Source organism: Capsicum annuum, chromosome 11 (genome assembly GCF_002878395.1).
Source record: "Capsicum annuum cultivar UCD-10X-F1 chromosome 11, UCD10Xv1.1, whole genome shotgun sequence".
NCBI lineage: Eukaryota > Viridiplantae > Streptophyta > Magnoliopsida > Solanales > Solanaceae > Capsicum > Capsicum annuum.
The window spans coordinates 37970681-37989344 of NC_061121.1; the positions used below are offsets into that span (position 1 = coordinate 37970681).

Below are 18664 nucleotides of genomic sequence, written 5' to 3' on the forward strand. Positions count from 1 at the left end.
CTAAGGTGTAACCTCAGGTCGTGACAGCTTTTCCCTCAGCTTCTCAAAACTACCCTCACAAAGCATCGGACCAAGAGAACTTTACCTTCTTCTGAGTCAACTTAGTCACTGGGGCAGCTATAGTAAAAAAACTTTCCATAAACCTCCTGTAATACCTAGCCAAACCCAAGAAGCTCTGAATATCGATTGGAGTCGCGGGTCTATGCCACTTCTGAACCACTGCAACCTTTTGTGGATCTACTATGATCCTCTCACTAGAAATAATATGACCCAGAAAAGTGACAACGTTTAACCAGAGTTCACATTTTGAGAATTTTGCATACAACTGCTACTCTTTCAAGGTCTGCAACACAACCTGGAGGTGATTGGCATGATCCACCTCACTCTTAGAGTACACCAGGATGTTATCAATGAACACAATGGCAGAAATGTCCAGAAATTGATGGAAGACCCTGTTCATCAAATCCATGAATGTCGTCGGGACATTGGTCAACCCAAATGACATAACCAAGAACTCAAAGTGCCCATACTTAGTACGGAAAACTATCTTAGGGATATCCTCTTCCCTAATCTTAAATTGATGATACCTAGATCAAAGATATATCTTAGAAAAGAATTTGGCACATTGTAACTGGTCAAATAAGTTATCTATCCTTAGAAGAAGATACTTATTCTTAACCATCAACTTATTCAACTGCTGATAGTCAATGCACATCCGAAGGGAACCATCCTTCTTATGCATGACTAATACTGGTGCACCCCACATGGATACACTAGGACAGATGAAACCCTTATCCAAAAGATCCTTAAGCTGCTCCTTGAGTTTTTTCAACTCAGACGAAGCCATTCTGTAAGGAGGAATAGATACTAGACGAGTGTTCGAAACCAAATCAATCCCAAAATTAATCTGCCTATTCGGAGGAACTCTCGGAAGATCATTCGAAAAGACCTTGGGAAACTCATTCACTATCGAAACCGAATGCAAAGAAGGACCTTCCAAGTTAGAATCTTTAACCTGAACTTAATAACACAGACATCCTTTAGAGATTAATCTCCGAGCTCTAAGATAAGATATAAACCTCCCCTTAGGGACTAGGGAATCACCATCCCATTCAATAACCGGTTCACCAAGGAACCTAAAGACAACCTTATAGGTTCGACATTCTAGGGACGCATAACACGAGTGTAACCGATCCATACCTAGAATGACATCCAAATACACCATATCTAATTCATACAAATCCAGCAAAGTCTATTTACTACCAATAGATACCACACACACCCTATAGTCTCTTTTAGCAACCATAGAGTCACCTACCGTGGTAGAAATAAAAAAAAGATTCGAAATAACTTCAGAATCAAAACTAAAATACACAACCACAAATGGGGTCACATAAGAGAGAGTGGACCTCGAATCAAGTACGCAATACACGTCACGAGAAAAAAAACTAACATACCAGTCACGACATTATGCGATGCCTCAGACTCCTTTGGGAAGCAAGAGAATATAACCGATTTCGGCCTGCACCAGTACCAGAAGTAGAAACAGATGCAGAAGTAGCACCCTTTGGTGCAGAAGCAGACGAATAGGAAATCGGAGCCTTATTCGCTCCCAAAGGAACCTTACCAACCAGACAGTTTCTAAGCATGCGGCAGGGCGGACCACATTTGAAACACCTGTCCCTCCCCTCATCATAGAAACCCTGATGTAACTGACCACAGAACCTGCAAAGAGGACATGATAAGGCTGACTGAGCCCCACTTACCTGAGATTGGGCACCCTGTGCCCAAAAATTATCACCACCCTACTGACGACGCCTATCAGCCAAAGGCTTCTGGTAGGGAGCACTAGCTGTGGTGAAGGAACTAGAACTCCCCCACTTCTTCTTTAGCCACTAACCTCTATCCCTACCACTCTGCTATTAATCACTGCTCAGAAAACCTAAAATTCTTAACCTGCCTTTCCCCTTCCTTTACCTGCTTCCACTTTTCCTCCTCTACCTGATGTATATGAATAATTAATCTAGAAATATCCATGTCCTTGATCAGTAATACAGTCTTGCTTTTAAGGATCAAATCCCGAGACAGTCCTGAAGCAAAATTTCTTATCCAGGCCCTCACATACGACACCAATTCTAGAGCATACCTAGACAGCTAGTGGAATTTTAAGGCATACTCCTTGACTGACATTTTCCTCTGTTTTAAATTAACAAATTCCACCGCTTTTGCTTCCCTCAACTCCTGAGAAAAGACGTAGTCCAGAAAAATATTAGAGAAAGTCTCCCATAATGATGACTGTTCAATATCATCACCCCTTTCCCTATCCCATTCCTCGTACCATTGGTATGCCATATTCTTTAGTTGGTAGGCAACATAATTCACCCCTTCCATATTCGTGGCGTGCATCACCCTAAAGATATTTTTCATTTCATCCAAAAAACCCTAAGGATCCTCCTCCACCTTTACACCAGTAAAAGTTAAAGGACTCAACCTCATTAACTGGCCAACCCTTATGGCCTCATAAGATGGAATACCAGATGCACCACGCTCAGCCTGAGAAGATACTAATTGAGCAATCATATGAATCGACTGACAAAACTCTGAATTTGTCATATTAGCTTGAGGAGGACTAAAAGGAACTGGTGAAACTCTAAAAATATCAGGGATTGGACCCCTAGATCGAGTATAGATCCCCTGAGTAGTACATGTCCCATCAATAATGTCCTCAGTTAGGACGAAGGAGTTTTCTTGAGCTTCAGATCATCGAGGCATGATTTGAAAGACAAGCAAACAAAATTAGAAGAATCCAAGACCTTAGACTCCAAGCTTGAAAATAGAACACAAGAAAGAAAAAACAGTTCCTAAATGCCTTATAGCCTCTCCCTTATGAGTATGGTGCATTATACGTCCTTCAGAGAGACTCTACTCGACACGGCTTTGTGGACTTCCAATTGACCATAAACCTAAAGATCTGATACCAACTTGACACGACCCAAACTAGGGCCTTGTCGTAATGGGCATCCCAAGTCCAATCGGGATCGAAGACCACCCCCGTTACCCATCCCAACCTCCAACCGCATGCCCTGAGTCGACTGAATTTCGAGCACATAACAAGATAGCATATGTACACAATTCTAAACTCTGAGATAGGTTCATGATCGTAACCAACCCAAACGGGTCCAACCGTTCGACACCCAACTAACAACCATACCAAAACTAAACCTAATAATAACAAGTTCCTGTCCATAACATAACATAAAAGGATGGAATGATCATAAATCTAGTCAAATGGTATCATCCCCAATACCAATACCAATACTTAGGCTGACACCACTACTGACACCGCCCATACCAACCCATAGTAGTTCCACAAAAGCCTCTAATCTAAAGTAAAATAATATTCGGTTGGAATATGCCCCCAACAAGAGGTGTACATAGGTTGGGTTGGTTCGATTTTTTATTAAAATGTAACCAAACAATAAGGTCGGTTTTCTAAATCTATAAACCAAATCAAACCAATATACAATCGGTTTTTTATTTCGGTTTTAGTCGAATTTTTTTGTTTTTTTTTTAATTTTTATGGTTTTCTTAGTTTTTTACAATTATAACGTGATTGAAGAAAAAAATTAAATGTTTTCACTAAAAAGATAAAAAAAACAATGATCGTAGAGTAGTTCCAATAAAAATTAAGTTCGCAAATTACTAAGATGTTTAAACTACTATCTCTCAAAGTAATATTATGTGGATACCCATGTAGTTCAATTTCTAAGTCACTAGTCACAGTAGCTTGTCTGAAAGTTCCCTTCACATAAAATGTGAGCATACAAAAGAACGAATAATTAGAGACAACTTATTAAAATCTTAACTCCATAAAGTAATTAATTATAACATAATTCCATAAAAAAAAAGAGAAAAAAGAGAAACAAACCTAAAATACAACTTGACGAATGAGGAAAAATGAGAATTCTTTGAAAACTTGGAAAGTAAAATGTAAAAAGTGAAGCAATTAAAGAGTTTTAGGTTCTTATATTAATATTGGGCTTTGTATTAATTTGTTATTAATGGAAAAATACTATAATTAAAGGCCCAAGAATATATATCTATTTTCTGAATATAAATAAATAATAAAAATAATTAGAAAGTAGATTATAAGTATTATTTTTTTACATATAAAAAATTAAAATTATATATGTATTAGTTCGGTTCGGTTTGATTTTACTTTTGCTAATACCAAACCAAATCAAGAATGATCATTTTTTTTGCCAACACCAAACCAATCAAACCAAACCATAAGTCGGTTTTTTTCCTCGGTTTGGTTTGATTCATCGGTTCGGTTTGACTTAACGATTCGGTTTGTACAGCCCTACCCCCAACCATAGCCAAAACCAATGTCCATGAAATAACCAAAGTATGTAAAGGCATCCATGAATGAAATGGAGCCTTTTGAAATAAGGAAGCTCACCACTTCAATCTAATAGCCGATCCCAAATTCAATCACTAAGCAGGAGGAGTAGTATGACCGATTCCTATATCGCGTGGGGATACAGTCGCCCGAAGATGGGTTAGCGGTTGTAAGTTAGAAAGTACTCAGGATTAGGATAAAATAATGTAAACCTTTAAAACCAAGTAAACAACCATATACATTCACAACCATAAGTGTAACCACCTGAACAGGCCCCGATGCGTGTAGCTGCACGAATCGAAGATATCGTAAAAGTAGGCGATTTTTGAGTACCCTTTGCTCTCCATGATATATATGTATAAGTATACTTAGAGAATTTCCATGTACCCCGTAAGTATCATATATCGTTGCCATGACCAATCCTCATGTCGGCAAACATGAGTTTCCAATGTCCGTCTATTGGACTCACACCTTCTACGATTAGCTATCACACCCCGTCATTGTTGCCCAATTAAAACTATTCCTATGTAACCATACCACCATTCTATTTATTATTAACCAAGGCTATAAGAAGTGGTATCATCATACCGACTATAGCTTGCAGGTAATGTCCTAAGCAACCTATAGAGAAGAAGGGATTCCCATGTACCCATAGATTACATTATTTAGTTGCTTAGGGCGATCTCATGTACCCCACAAGTGTTTCATTATTAAGTTGCTTGAGGGATTCCCTTGTACCCCACAAGGCTTTCAATTAGACCAACCATAACCACCAAGACCTTACCATTTAACCATTCCAAATCATTTAAACCATTTAGGGTTCCATTACCAAGTTATACATGCAATAGGTTAATGAAAGTCTAATAATTTAACCAAAAATATTCTCATAGGCATTTAATATGTTGGGGGCATAATGTTTTCAAAGCCAAAACCAAGTACCAATTAGCCATTCCTTTGCAACCGAATGTTCAAGCCACCATAATAATATGAAAACCATAAGTATAAGACATAGGAAAACCATAACCAACCATTATAACCAAAACCCCCAACATATATTTGAAAACTCAAAACCATACAACAATTATGTCATGCAAACAATTCATAAAATATGTCTTTAGTTAGAACTAACAATGAGGAAGGAGTATCTTGCCTTAGATTAAGAAGAAGATGAGAAGAAATCACCCCTATGAGCTTTAATAGACCACCTTGAAGGAAACCCTAGCTTTTACTTAACCCAAGAGCCTTGAGAGTTTTTAAGAGAGTTTAGAGTGTTTGAGTGATTGCAAATAGGTTAATGAAGCCTTAAAAGGGTGTTTTGCATTGTAGGGTCCCAAAGAGTTATAAGGGAAAATCTCCAGAATACCCCCAACTTATACAGTATAAAATTCCCATAGGAGGGTACGAATCCACCATACCACTCGTACAATTACATACGAGTGGTATCCACCACTCGTACCTTAGGCATCTAACACTGTCAAACATACGACCACCAAACCCCAATCGTACCCAACCATACGATTAGTACCATAAAATCGTACCTTAGGCAGAATTGAGAGGGATTGGACACTGTCCAACATAAGCGTTGGACTATACCCGACCAAATGACCCATCACCAACCATACGACCTGTCACCAACTATTCGACTCGTACCCACCTAGTCATACCCATTCTAAAAACTCCACCACCAATACTGGACAACATACGACTGGGCCACCTGAACCATACCCACACCATACAACTGATATGGTGAGTCGTATGATGTCCAGAGAGTCCAAAACCCAGGAAATTTTCTAATGATCAAAACCTAGGGTGTTTCGAGGTTATTTGGGTGGCATTTATTATGGGAATGATGATGTTTGGGGATTACAGAACAGGTAAGCATCATGGTTGGTCCATAGAATCTTGAAGACGTTTAAACATCTCTAAGTTGTTGGGTTTATTGAACAAGATATACTGAGCATGGAGAAGTATTCTATAAAAGAAATGTATGGAAAAATAAGGGGTGTGATGGAATCGGTGAATTGGGGGAAACTTGTTTGGTCAAATTATGGAGCTCCTAGGTGGTTGTTTATTTTGTATCTTGCCTGGAATACTAGGCTAGCTAAGTGGGTTTTAGTTGAATCTCTGATATATCCATTGTGTCGGGAACTCGATGAGGATATTGATCACTTATTTTTTGCATGTAGATTTTCTGGTATAGTATGGTGTAAGTTGTTACAATGGTAAGAAATTCTGAGGTATAATTTGCCATGGAGTTAGGAGGTATAGTGGGCTATTAGAAGTATGGAGGGTTGAAGTAGCAAAGCACAAATATTTCATATGACTATGGCTGGAGCTGTTTATTATTTATGGATGGAAAGAAATAACCACATTTTTCAGCACAAACAAAACACATCTGAGATTATTATTCGACAAGTCATACAGGCTATATATGTTCGAGGATTCCAGTAAGTTAAGCTCATAAATAGGATGCAAACTCTTAATATGTACCACTAATTTGCTAAGATAGTATAGATAGGGGCAGTTTTGATTGGAGGCTGTACCAAGATTTGAGACAGGTTTTGTCCAACTCTGCTTTCTGTTATGTATGGTCATTTTGGTAAATAAAATGTTACTTATCAAAAAAAATAAATTCATATTCAATATTTATATCAAATTAGTTTTTTTGGATCTTATACATAATGAAAACTTTAATACATCGGACAATCTTTTTCTTCTTCTACATAAATATATTATAAGTGACATACTTCTACATTAATTAATATAATTTTTACTAAAGTTAATTTTTTTGACTTGATGTAAATACTTACAACTACTACATACCCTATTAATAATGATTATGGTGGAGTGATAAATAATCTTTGATTCTTAACTAGAGATTTTAGATTTGAGTCGTCCTAGATTAAAAAAAAAAGCGAGAATAAAAAAACATTGTTATTTAACGATTAAATGTTTATTGTTAATTCGTTATCTGTCACCCACTTCAAAACCATAATACTTCCTCCGTTTCAAATTATCTATCTTAAATTTTTTAATATGATTTTTCATTTTACTTATTTTTTTTCATTAATCAAGAAGAAATAATTTTTTTTCTATGTTTTACCCTTTGCATTAATTTTTTTTTCAAATTAAAATGTAAATATTATTTAATAGGAGTACAATGATAAATTAGTTATGTCATTAATTATTTTTTTAATTAATGTGTTATTTGAATTTGGAATGAATAATTTGAGACGACGGGAGTATAATTTACCATACAGGAAATCAACACATTGCAAGTAATTTCTTTTCAAGGAAGTCGAAATAGAACAATTAAAAAAAGAGAAGACCTTGTAGGAACTTTGAATCTGGTCTCAAAGACAATGATATCACCAAAGCAACTCTGTCCTTTTCATCAATAATAGATTTGTCACGTACCCACTTTAAACATTATAAAAACTATAACTCACAATTTTCTATTATTAATCCTACCTATTCTTCAAATAAAATAAAATAAAATTTTCCCAATATTGTACTATCTAAAGAATTTGGGAATATCCACTTCAATCATAACACAAACCTAACGAACAATAACACCCACATTTCCCAAATCTCATCCCCTTCTCAATAAATCCAACAAAAAAATCCCAATTCGAAACTCAAATTTTTCCACCCAATGGAACCCTAAATCGAATCTGAATAATTCCCAAAAGAAATTCCCAAAATATCCATAATCAAGGATCTGCAAATTGCTGTTAAATTCACCTTTTTCAGTGATGTATAGACCAAAGAAGCTGTGTTTTTTAACATTGCTATGGATATTGGGAATTGGGTTAAATTTAGGTTTTGGGAATGCATTGAAAATGCCATTTAGGGTTAAGGATGTACTTCCGGTATTACCCCGTCAAGTTTCTTGGCCCGTGCTTAGTAGTTTGCATAGTGCAATTGATTTGTTGCCAACTTATATTGGATCACTTGCTCCAAATAACGGGTCGATTAGTTGGAAAGGAGCTTGTTTTTATGAGAATGAAGCAAGAGTTGAGTTTACTGGTCCTGGTGATCGTGGCATTGGTGGTGCTACTATACATCTTTTGGTTAGTGGATTCGTTTTTTTTAATGATAATTGTGGATTTAATTTGTATTTAGTTGATTTGTAGAGTAAATTTTGGTGGGTTGGTGTTTAATTGATGAAATGTGATAGGAATAGGTTACAACAACAATACTATACCTAGTGAAATCTCACAAGTGGGGCCTGGTAATTGTAGAGTAGGGTAGAATGTACCGAGACTTCACCCCTACTTCATGGAGGTAAAAAGGTTGTTTCTGAAAGACGCTAGGCTGCGACAAATCAAAGTTATGAGAAAGTATCTATAACAGCAACAAAATAGTAGTTTGATAACTTTAAAAGATACATATAGTTGTTGAATTTTCTGGGTTGAAGTTATCTTGTTGGGGGAGGTGGGGTGTTGGGAAGATGAATAATTGCATGCTTGCGAGCTTAATTTATGCTTCATATTTCTGTATTATGAGTATAGTTTATATTCAGTGTCTCATAATTTTTTACTGTTTTTATTTCATTTAAAACAATATTGAAATTGTAAAAAAAAAGGGTTAAAATTTTGTATAACAGGGAAAAAAGAAAACTATCTATCCTTTATCGAAAACATTTTAGAACTTTCAATAAATAACTTGAATATCGTATTAATAAATAAAGTCTTTACAACAAAATCCAAAGTAAATTATTGCAAAAACATTACTTACATCTTGTTAATAAGAATTAAAGCTTTATGTCATTTGAGAACACTATATTTTATGTGTATTTGTGTATACTTAAGACCCCTAATTAAAATTTTGTTTTAGGTAGAGACTCTGTTCATGATTAAGTTGGGATGAGTTTCTTGTAGGTGACTTTCTTCTGATGAGATTTTTGATCCATCATATAAAGGAATATAATCCATACATGTGCACCTAAATTTTTGATCAATCAGTTTGCTGTATCAAAAACTCTTTTTCTGATTGTGTAAATAAAGTTCTGAAGACAATATGTTAGTGTTATTTTGGTTGAACCCTATATTGTCACTCGTAAACATAACATTCCACTTGTTCCATTCGCACCTATTTCGACATCTAGATTCATCTCTGCAATATTCTGTCTGCATGGTTTTTGAAAATTTCTGACATAACTTTGATCACTATATAGTGCAAGGGGAATTTCATTTAGGCTCCTAGTTGTGGTTATTGCTGTGTTTGAATAATTTTTGAGTAAACTCATTTTATTAGTTAATTAACTCTATTTAAATTCAACATTTTTCAACAATAATTTCATGTTGTAGAACTTATCCTAAAGGCACATAATTTTGGGATCGTTGGTTTGCTGGTTAATGTTATGCAAACATTAGTAATACATGAATTAGTTAGGAAGAAATTTATGTATTATTTTTTTTGTAGATTTTGGTTATTCATGTATAATTTATTCCATTTATATGTATTAGTTATGAATTTTTAAACTGTAAACCAAACATTGTATGAATTTTGTACATGAACTACTTATTTCTTATCCACCTGTCAAAGGTTATATAAGTTATACATAGTTTAATACATGAGTAACTCTACTCTTAACCCCCCCTCCCCCAGGTTGTTAACTAGGGGAGACAGAAGAAAAATTATGAGTTTTTTTAAAAGAAAGATGATGAGTTTGATAGGTGGTATAGTGGGGAAGACATACATTGAGCATTTGGGAGGGGTTTATTCATTTATATGTTAAGTGAATTGGGTTTATCTTGCTATCATATTTTTCTTGCAATCCTGCTCCGAAAACATTTCTAGTGAGACGAGGGTCTACTGGAAATAACCTCCTACCCCACAAAGATAAGAGTTAGGCCTGTGTACATCTTACTGGACCTCACTTGTGAGATTACTCGTTGTAGAGTTGGGAGGAGACTTTATAAATGTTACTTGACGAGTTTAGATGTTTTTTTTTCCTTTGTTGGGCCATGGGGTGGGTAGTGGGGCGGTCAAGAGTTTGAGCACACATGAGCTTTATTTACTTGCATTTATGGATGGCATTCCCTGGGTTCCTTTCTGATAGTTCAACTCTTATCAGCAGAATAATGCTGGGAGAAGTATTTCCTTTGTACTTTGTGGTCTTCAAGCATCTAATATTTGAAATGACTATATGAATGTTTCCCCTCTTGACACCTAGATGTTTTCATACAATAGAAACTAATGGGGTGATAACAAGTAACAACTGATATAACACCTTAAGAAAGAAATACAAAAAATTTTGGTATCTCTATATGCTTGATCTTATTCTATTATGCCATTTTATTTGGATAAGACATCCTTAGCACAAATGTAATTCAGATTTCATTTACCCTCTTTGCAGACAGGCGCAGCGCACAGCTGGACGTGTATGGATCTGTATGTATTTGCTACACCTTATAGGATAACTTGGGACTACTACTTTTCTGGCCATGAACACACATTTAAAATTGAGTCATGGGAGGAACCCGCTGAAAGGGAATATGTATGGTCTCGTTTGGGTCTTTTGTCTAGTTTCAATGGATTTTTTATAATTGATCTTTAAGCAACTGTTGTGCAGGTCAAGCAACATGGAATCTCTGTATTTCTCATGCCATCAGGGATGCTCGGAACCTTGCTTTCCTTGGTGGATGTACTACCCCTGTTTTCTAACACGGCATGGGGACAAAATTCTAACCTTGCTTTTCTGAAGAAGCACATGGGTGCAACATTTGAGAAACGTCCACATCCACATCAGGCAACAATTAACCCAGATGATGTTCATTCTGGTGATTTCTTAGCGCTGTCAAAGATACGTGGACGGTGGGGTGGGTTTGAAACTCTTGAGAAGTGGGTCACTGGTGCCTTTGCTGGTCATACATCAGTTTGTTTGAAGGATGAGTTGGGCAGTCTTTGGGTTGGTGAATCAGGACACGAAAATGAAAAGGTGAGCAAATGAGAAAATATATGTATTTTCTCCACTGATACATGGAGAAACAGCACTAGCAAATATCAAATAACATCAATTTCCATCTCTCGAAGGGGAGCCTTGGAGTAACTGGTAAAGTTGCTGCCATGTGACCAGGAGGTCACGGGTTCAAGCCTTGGAAATAGCCTTTGGCAGAAATGCAAGGTAAGGCTGCGCACAATGCACCCTTGTGGTGGGGCCCTTCCCCGGACCCTGCACATAGCGGGAGCTTTAGTGCAACAGACTGCGGTTTTTATCATTTTCCATCTCACATAAATACATTCAGTTACATTAATCTCCTTACTCTCCCTTTTACTTTTCTGCAACTTTTCTTATGGATAGCAGTGGACTTCTGGTGAGTTACTGTGCGTACTCTTTGTGAGTTTTTTTGGTTAGCTTTTAAATCTAGTAAAGGCCTTGCGGTGGTGGCATTCTCTTATTTTTGTTTTAGTATGTTCATCCTGCTTAATCTTGGTTAACTGATTCTTGTGGTATGTCTGTTCAGGGTGAAGAAATCATCGCAGTTATCCCTTGGGATGACTGGTGGGAAATGACACTCAAGGATGATTCTAACCCACAAGTTGCTTTGTTGCCCTTACATCCTGAAGTGCGTGCGAGATTTAATAATACCGCAGCATGGGAATATGCTCGGAAAATGTCCGGGAAGCCATATGGTTACCATAACATGATTTTTAGTTGGATTGACACAGTAGCTGATAATTACCCTCCACCTCTTGATGCTCACTTGGTATGTCTCTCTGTTTTCCTCTTAAAGGTATAAACTATGATTATACTGAAATATATCTAAGATGAGCAAGTAGCGGTGAATGTTTGTGTTCTCCTAGCAACTAGGTGAATTGCCGTATGTCCATAAATCTCGGTGCTAACTCGTAGACAGATTCTTAATAGTCACAAATGACTTGTCTAACATGCACATATTCTATCCTTGGATATCATTTTGCTTAATTATATCTCTGGGGAATACCTTTACATAATATAAACTAAACATATACTTAAAAAAAGCCATTTGATAAAAGAGACCCCTTGAAAAAGGTGAAAAGGCAAGTCAATCAAAACAAAAATGAAAATATCAACAAATAAAGGAATATTAATTGGTTTATCACTACCAGGTCTTCCACTTGATTAGAACTCTTGGACAACTTAGTGTGGTTTCTCAGCAGCTGACTTTTGTTGCCAGGTGATTTCTGTCATGTCCATGTGGACAAGAGTGCAGCCAGCATACGCTGCTAACATGTGGAACGAAGCTCTGAATAAGAGACTTGGCACTGAGGTGAACTGAACATGTTACATTTTCTTCTTAGAGTCTTTTGTCTGGAAACTTGTATAGCATCTTAGCTATTAGTTAATGGTATTGGTGTGGCTCATCACCCTAGATTCATTTGATAAAGACAGTTTATCAGTTCCCTCTTAAATACTGGTACAGTTTATCAGTTCCCTCTTAAATACTGGTTTTTTCTGGTGGTCCTTGCAGTACGAGCAGTTCATGCATATATCATATCAGTATTATGGTTCTTTTGCTCCAAGGTGGGCATGAGTGTACAAGTCTGCATACCTGGACGTTCAATACAGTATATTTGTTTAGCTCTAGAAACAAGCTATTTTAATAGAATTCTGTTGAAGGAGAAATATGAAACATACCCTCTAACCTCTTCCTTTCTGCATTTCTATATCAAAATAATAGGTGAGCATTACCGAATTGTCACATCATTTGGTGACTCGAACATAGAGGTACTTAGTGACTCTTATGAGTAACAGTACAGAGCCGTTCTATCTATAGATGATATTCTCCTTTATATTGACATTTAAGCATTGGAGCAAGCATAAGAATACAATACATATTGAAGTATGCTTTGGAAGGCTTCCTCAGTTCACGTTGAATAGGCTTTCACTTGCAATATCATAGTATAACTGTTTAGATACAGAGAATTCTCTAAATATATCTCAGTTTCAATTTTACCGAACCTTTCATTTTCTTTATCTGTGAATGTCACTTTAAATGTTCAATTGGTACCTCTCACACAGGATTTGGACTTGTATGGCATTCTTGCTGAAACTGAAAAACTTGGTATAACATTTGATCAATTGCTGACCATCCCGGAACAAGATGAATGGGTCTATAGTGATGGACAATCCACTACATGTGTGGCCTTCATTCTCTCAATGTACAAAGAAGCAGGAGTTTTTGGCCCTCTTTCCAACTCTATTCAAGTAACGGAGTTCACTGTGGGTATCGAAGCCTTTGTTTAATCGTGTTATAAGGAAAAACTAATTCCATCCTGTTAATGATGGTAAAGCTTTCTTACTGCTTGCAGATTAGAGATGCTTACATGCTCAAAATTTTCGAAGATAATCGGACACGCCTCCCAAGTTGGTGCAACAGTGGGGACAATAAGGTCTCTTTCTGCCAGATTCTTGGCGAATATCAAATGGAACTGCCCCAGTACAACACATTGGATCCATATGCCAACATGAATGAGAATTGTCCTTCTTTACCTCCACACTATGAGAGGACCAGGCGTTGCTGATCTGGATTAAACTTGTGTCAGTGTATCCCACGGGATTTAGCTTTGTTGCTATTTGTTAAACACGTATCAGATTATCTAGTCTATGAACGTACTCTGCTTGTTCTTCAGTTTCTATGTGAAATATCTAAATCTGTACATAGTTCATGCAAATTGTAGTTTCTTCGATATTCAAGCCTATGCTGGTTGCTAGATGGGGAATAACGTAGAATAAGTTATGGACTCAGTGCCTCTTAAGTCTTGTTGTGATATCTGTTCTGTGTAAGTAGATGGTGTATGTGAGTTGGTGAATCTTTGCTAAATGTGAACTGTAGCTGTATCTTAGCATTTCCAACTAGGCGAGGCTAGCGTATTAATGTTATTGACTATTATGTACATCTTGTTCCTTATTTTTCAGGGGTATCTTGGAAATGTAATTTTCCTATTTGATACTTGCAACTCTTTCTATTGGTTGACTGTTATATTTACATTATATAATACTCTCTTTAAAAGAAAAAAAAACGAGCTGTTTAGTGTTTACCTTAAAGTATTAGTTATAGATGCAGGCGGAATTGGCCATGTAACGTTTGTTCATCTCACTCTATTGAACTTCGTCTAAGACCAGTATTATAAAAGAGTTGGTTTGTCGAAGTTTTTTCTTTCCTACTTGCTTATAAAACTCCTAAATACGAAGTACAAAAATACATAGTAGATCAAAAGTGACAATCAACCAGGATCAAAGATTGAATACTTTTCCTCACTCTAATACTGAAATTTGGCCTTCCTTTTCCATCATTCTTCAACGTGGACGTGATCTGCATTGGCAAGTTTACAGTCGCAGTGAAGAGAGAATTGAATTTATGGAACTCTGCAAGATTGGCAGTAAAATTTCCTTGTATGAGAATCTGATTAAATGGCCATCTGTTTCCGTGGCTTGAATCTTCTTGATCTCATCTTTTTGAAAGGCAAGAGGTGGATATGTTTCCATTGATCATGTGAATAGTAAGCAAACAGTTGGATTCAATAATCAGGATACTGAATCCATTATCTCTACTATCCAAACACCACTTCAACCCGATCTTTACTCCCCATAGTTATTAGAGCATTCACTTAGGTAAGATGCAAAAGCCGTGATCATATGTTCATTCTGGTCTCCCCTCCTGCCCCGACACTCAAATATTATGAAAAACTACTATTTTGTAAGAAAATATATCATGTACAAAATTAGAATATTAAATTATTTACAGTAATCGTCATTAATATCACATACATAATATATTTCTAGTGCGATATCTAAAAGGAATTTTTTTTTGTTTAAATAATGCACTTCATTTATTCTCAATATCCATAACTTCACAAGGAAAGGCTATTGGTGTTTGCCTTTGTTCATTCATACTCTTTTTTTTTTTTTTTTTTGATTAAATTGACTAACAAATACATTTCTTCTTAAACACAAAATCATTAAAGTAGTTTTTTCGCATGTCTTGGCTTATAACAGCTAAATGAGATCTAAATGTCAAATATCGGTACACATATAACAACACATCATATAGTAGCCACAAAATTTCCAGACAAATGTTGCCACTATAACGAGGTTGAACCGTATACAACCACAAGAAGTAACTGGATGAATCTTTCTCCCTTCTTATTTCTATCTTGATATACAACTACCGCAATTAGGAGGAAGACATACAACAACAAGAATTATAGGAACAACATGCTTATACTGGCAACTGAAGTAATCAGAGTTCTTCATCCCAGAGTTCTTCAATTGTTTTGTAAGGCCCATAATGAGATGTGTAATCTTTACCAAGACAAGCTCTACTTTGTGGGATTTTACTAATCTTTCTGCAATCATCATCACTTAATGACCAGTCGAAAATCTCAAGATTCTGTTTCATTCTCTCTTTGTTATAGATCTTTACCACCACACCAATGCCTTGCTCACATCCCCATCTTAAAGCAACCTGCATTTTGCACATTAGGATTTAAGTTATATGCACCGACGCTGTCAATGTAGTTTAAGTTGAAACTCTTCTTAGAATACCTGCGCCACGGTCTTGCCTTTGGCCTTTGCTATTTCTTTGAGCACTTGAGATTCCATAACTCTGTTGGTTCCATAAAAGGTACCTATGGATCCTAAAGGACTATATCCAACAACAAAAACTCCATTTCTCTTGCAGAAATCTCTCAGCTTCCGTTGCTGCCAACATGGATTTACTTCTACCTTACAAATCAAGAACAGCTCAAGTCATATACCTATCTTTTCACAACATAACTTTCTACTCAAACTTTATTTTATCAAAAACAATTACTTCCTTTGTCCCAATTTATGTGACACACTTTCCTTTTTAGTCAGTGCAAAAAAGAATATCCCCGTTCTATAATTAAAAACAATTTAACTTTAGAATTCCCCTTTTACCTTGATGAAATGATTTATAGCCACACAATTGGTCAAGGAGTTTTTTAGATCACAAATTTTAGAAGGCTTCCTTTCTTTCTTAAACTTTATCCCAAGCCAAACGGTGCTACATAAATTGGGACAGATGGAGTACAACTTGTCAAGTCCTGTACTTATGATTTTTTCCCATGTTGCACAGACTCCTCAAAAATGTCATCATGTGCATTTTGGATCCTCCAAAAGCAGTTTTTTTGGAGGATCTGACACAGTCACAACAATAATTTTTGGAAAGTCCAAGCAACATAGAATTTCTCTTGACATACTTGATTAACAGCAGGGGGAATCTGGGCAGTGGCAAGAACATCAGCAAGCTTCTTGCAAGAAAAGTTGCTAACTCCAATGGACTTGGTGAGTCCAAGTTTCTGGCACTCTTCCATTGCTGCCCAAACTGACTTGAAATCCATTGGAAGAAAGTCCTTTTTTTTAATTGGATACTCATGTATTCCTGACTTAGAACTTACTGGCCAGTGTATTAGGAACAAATCAATATAATCCATCTTCAGATTCCTGCACAAGTCCAAACACACCAATTTAGCAGTTCAGTACTACAACAACAATTACAGTTCAACCCCAATTAATCTAAGAGTTGGTTGCATAAATCTTCATTAGCAAGTCGCTCCATTCAAATTCAAATGCAGAAGGCAGATACAACATAAAATAAAATAAAATAAAAATTACTATAAGTTCTATCTATATATTCTACTAGCTTATAAATTTTTGAGAGCACTAGAAGACTCCAAGAATACATGTGACCTTAAGTAGCACCTAAGGACATGATCTAGTGATAAATGAAGTGGGAGGAGAACCACGAGGTCAGTTTCATAAATCATCCTTCTTTTCTTAAACTTCGTGCCCAATCAAATACAATCACATAAATTGGGACTTAAGGAGTAGGTGATTTCTTCCTATCCACCTAAATATTGATGGACAAAGTTGAGTTGTACATATGTTGGTGAGAGGTAACAAGTACTTGATTTAATAGTCAAGGTGCGCATAGCTGGACTCGAACACCCTCCTCATGAAAAAAATTAATTATACTAACATGATTAAAACTTTATCCCAACTAATATGCATATCTGTATAGGATATGTCTCCATGAATTCTAAAAGATGCTTCCTTTTTTTCAATGATTGTGATGTCTAGGTCAACTTTCGCGCATCTCAACTAATTTCACGAATGCCTGCCACCCCTACCAACATTAAGGACCAGGTAGTGTACACCAACGGCTGGGACAGATGGCAAGAAATCAGCTAGTGTTTTTGTCTCGATGAAATTTCAACCACTTCATTGATAGCTAGGCTACGTCCTTCTGGACAACTTGGCAATTTAATACTTCACCAAAGGAACAATAATTTTTTAAAAAACTGTAATAGATAATTGAATTGACGAGTTTTGAAGAGAATTTTACTGTAGTGTTTTGTTGAGGGCAGGAAGAACATGTTGAGGATGAGCATCACTACACCATAGCTTCGAAGTAATAAACAATTGTTCACGAGATTCAATTAATCCTCCATTAATTGCTTCAGTTATAGCTTCACCAGCTGGTTTTTCAGAATTGTATAAAGCAGCTGTGTCAAAATGCCTATACCCAAGTTCAATTGCTTGAAGAATAGCACTTTCTAACAATTTCTGGTTCTACAGGTGGATCTGCTGCCGTGCCAAAACCTAATACCGGCATACTTCGGCAGCCGGACGGAAGAGGAATTTCAGGTATAGGGATTTGTTGGTTCATGTTGTTGGCAGAGGACAGTGCCGCCCTTTCTTTTAACCTCATAGAAATGCCGCATTATTTAAATTTTCAAATATTATACGCCCAAAAAAAAAAATAATAACGAAAAAATATTGTACGCCCTCCGTTTTGATTTGATTATCTTGATTTGATTTGACAGTGTTATAAAATAATAAAGAATAAAGAAAAGAGTAAAGAGAATAGGGAGTAATTGTTATTTCTGTTGAGGGATGATTTACATTGAAGAAAATCCTTACTACTGGTTTCTGAGTAAAAGACACATACTTCAAATCATAATAAACATCAAATGGATCTTGATAGATCTTGATAGATATTCACTATAATTGATATACATTAATATCATAACACTCCCCCTTGAATGTCTAGAAATACGCATATAGGTTGACTCATTAAAAACCTTACAAGAAAAATTCAATAGGACAAAACCTCGTATGGGAAAAAGAGTACAACACGTATTAACTCCCCCTAATAAGAACATCCTTGAATCTATGCATTCCGATTTTGTGCACAATCTTCTTGAAAGTTGCAGTTGGAAGAGATTTGGTGAATAAATTAGCCACAT

At 36.2% G+C, this 18664-nt stretch overlaps 2 protein-coding genes across 2 annotated transcripts; one reads left to right on the forward strand and one right to left on the reverse strand.

Annotated features, from left to right (window-relative positions):
• Positions 1 to 7737: 7737 nt before the first annotated feature.
• LOC107847681 lies at positions 7738 to 14343 on the forward strand. Its single transcript, XM_016692080.2, has 7 exons — positions 7738 to 8475; positions 10767 to 10907; positions 10983 to 11348; positions 11875 to 12117; positions 12568 to 12660; positions 13413 to 13613; positions 13703 to 14343. The coding sequence occupies exons 1-7, from the start codon at positions 8158 to 8160 to the stop codon at positions 13913 to 13915; spliced, it is 1575 nt and encodes a 524-aa protein (XP_016547566.1). The 5' UTR covers positions 7738 to 8157; the 3' UTR covers positions 13916 to 14343.
• A 923-nt stretch (positions 14344 to 15266) lies between these two features.
• Positions 15267 to 18198, reverse strand: LOC107847050 (non-functional NADPH-dependent codeinone reductase 2-like). The gene is given in 5 exon segments (XM_016691298.2): positions 15267 to 15858; positions 15939 to 16118; positions 16616 to 16859; positions 17761 to 17981; positions 17983 to 18198. Coding segments are annotated over 5 exon segments (1014 nt in total). The 5' UTR covers positions 18127 to 18198; the 3' UTR covers positions 15267 to 15633.
• Between the last annotated feature and the right edge of the window lie 466 nt (positions 18199 to 18664).

Excerpts from the sequence above, each read along its gene's own strand:
- LOC107847681 (XM_016692080.2), top strand. The coding sequence starts at position 8,158 with ATGTATAGACCAAAGAAGCTGTGTTTTTTAACATTGCTATGGATATTG. Across the intron at positions 8,476-10,766 it reads GTGCTACTATACATCTTTTG|ACAGGCGCAGCGCACAGCTG; the intron begins GTTAGTGGATTC and ends CCCTCTTTGCAG. Across the intron at positions 13,614-13,702 it reads TTCAAGTAACGGAGTTCACT|ATTAGAGATGCTTACATGCT; the intron begins GTGGGTATCGAA and ends TACTGCTTGCAG.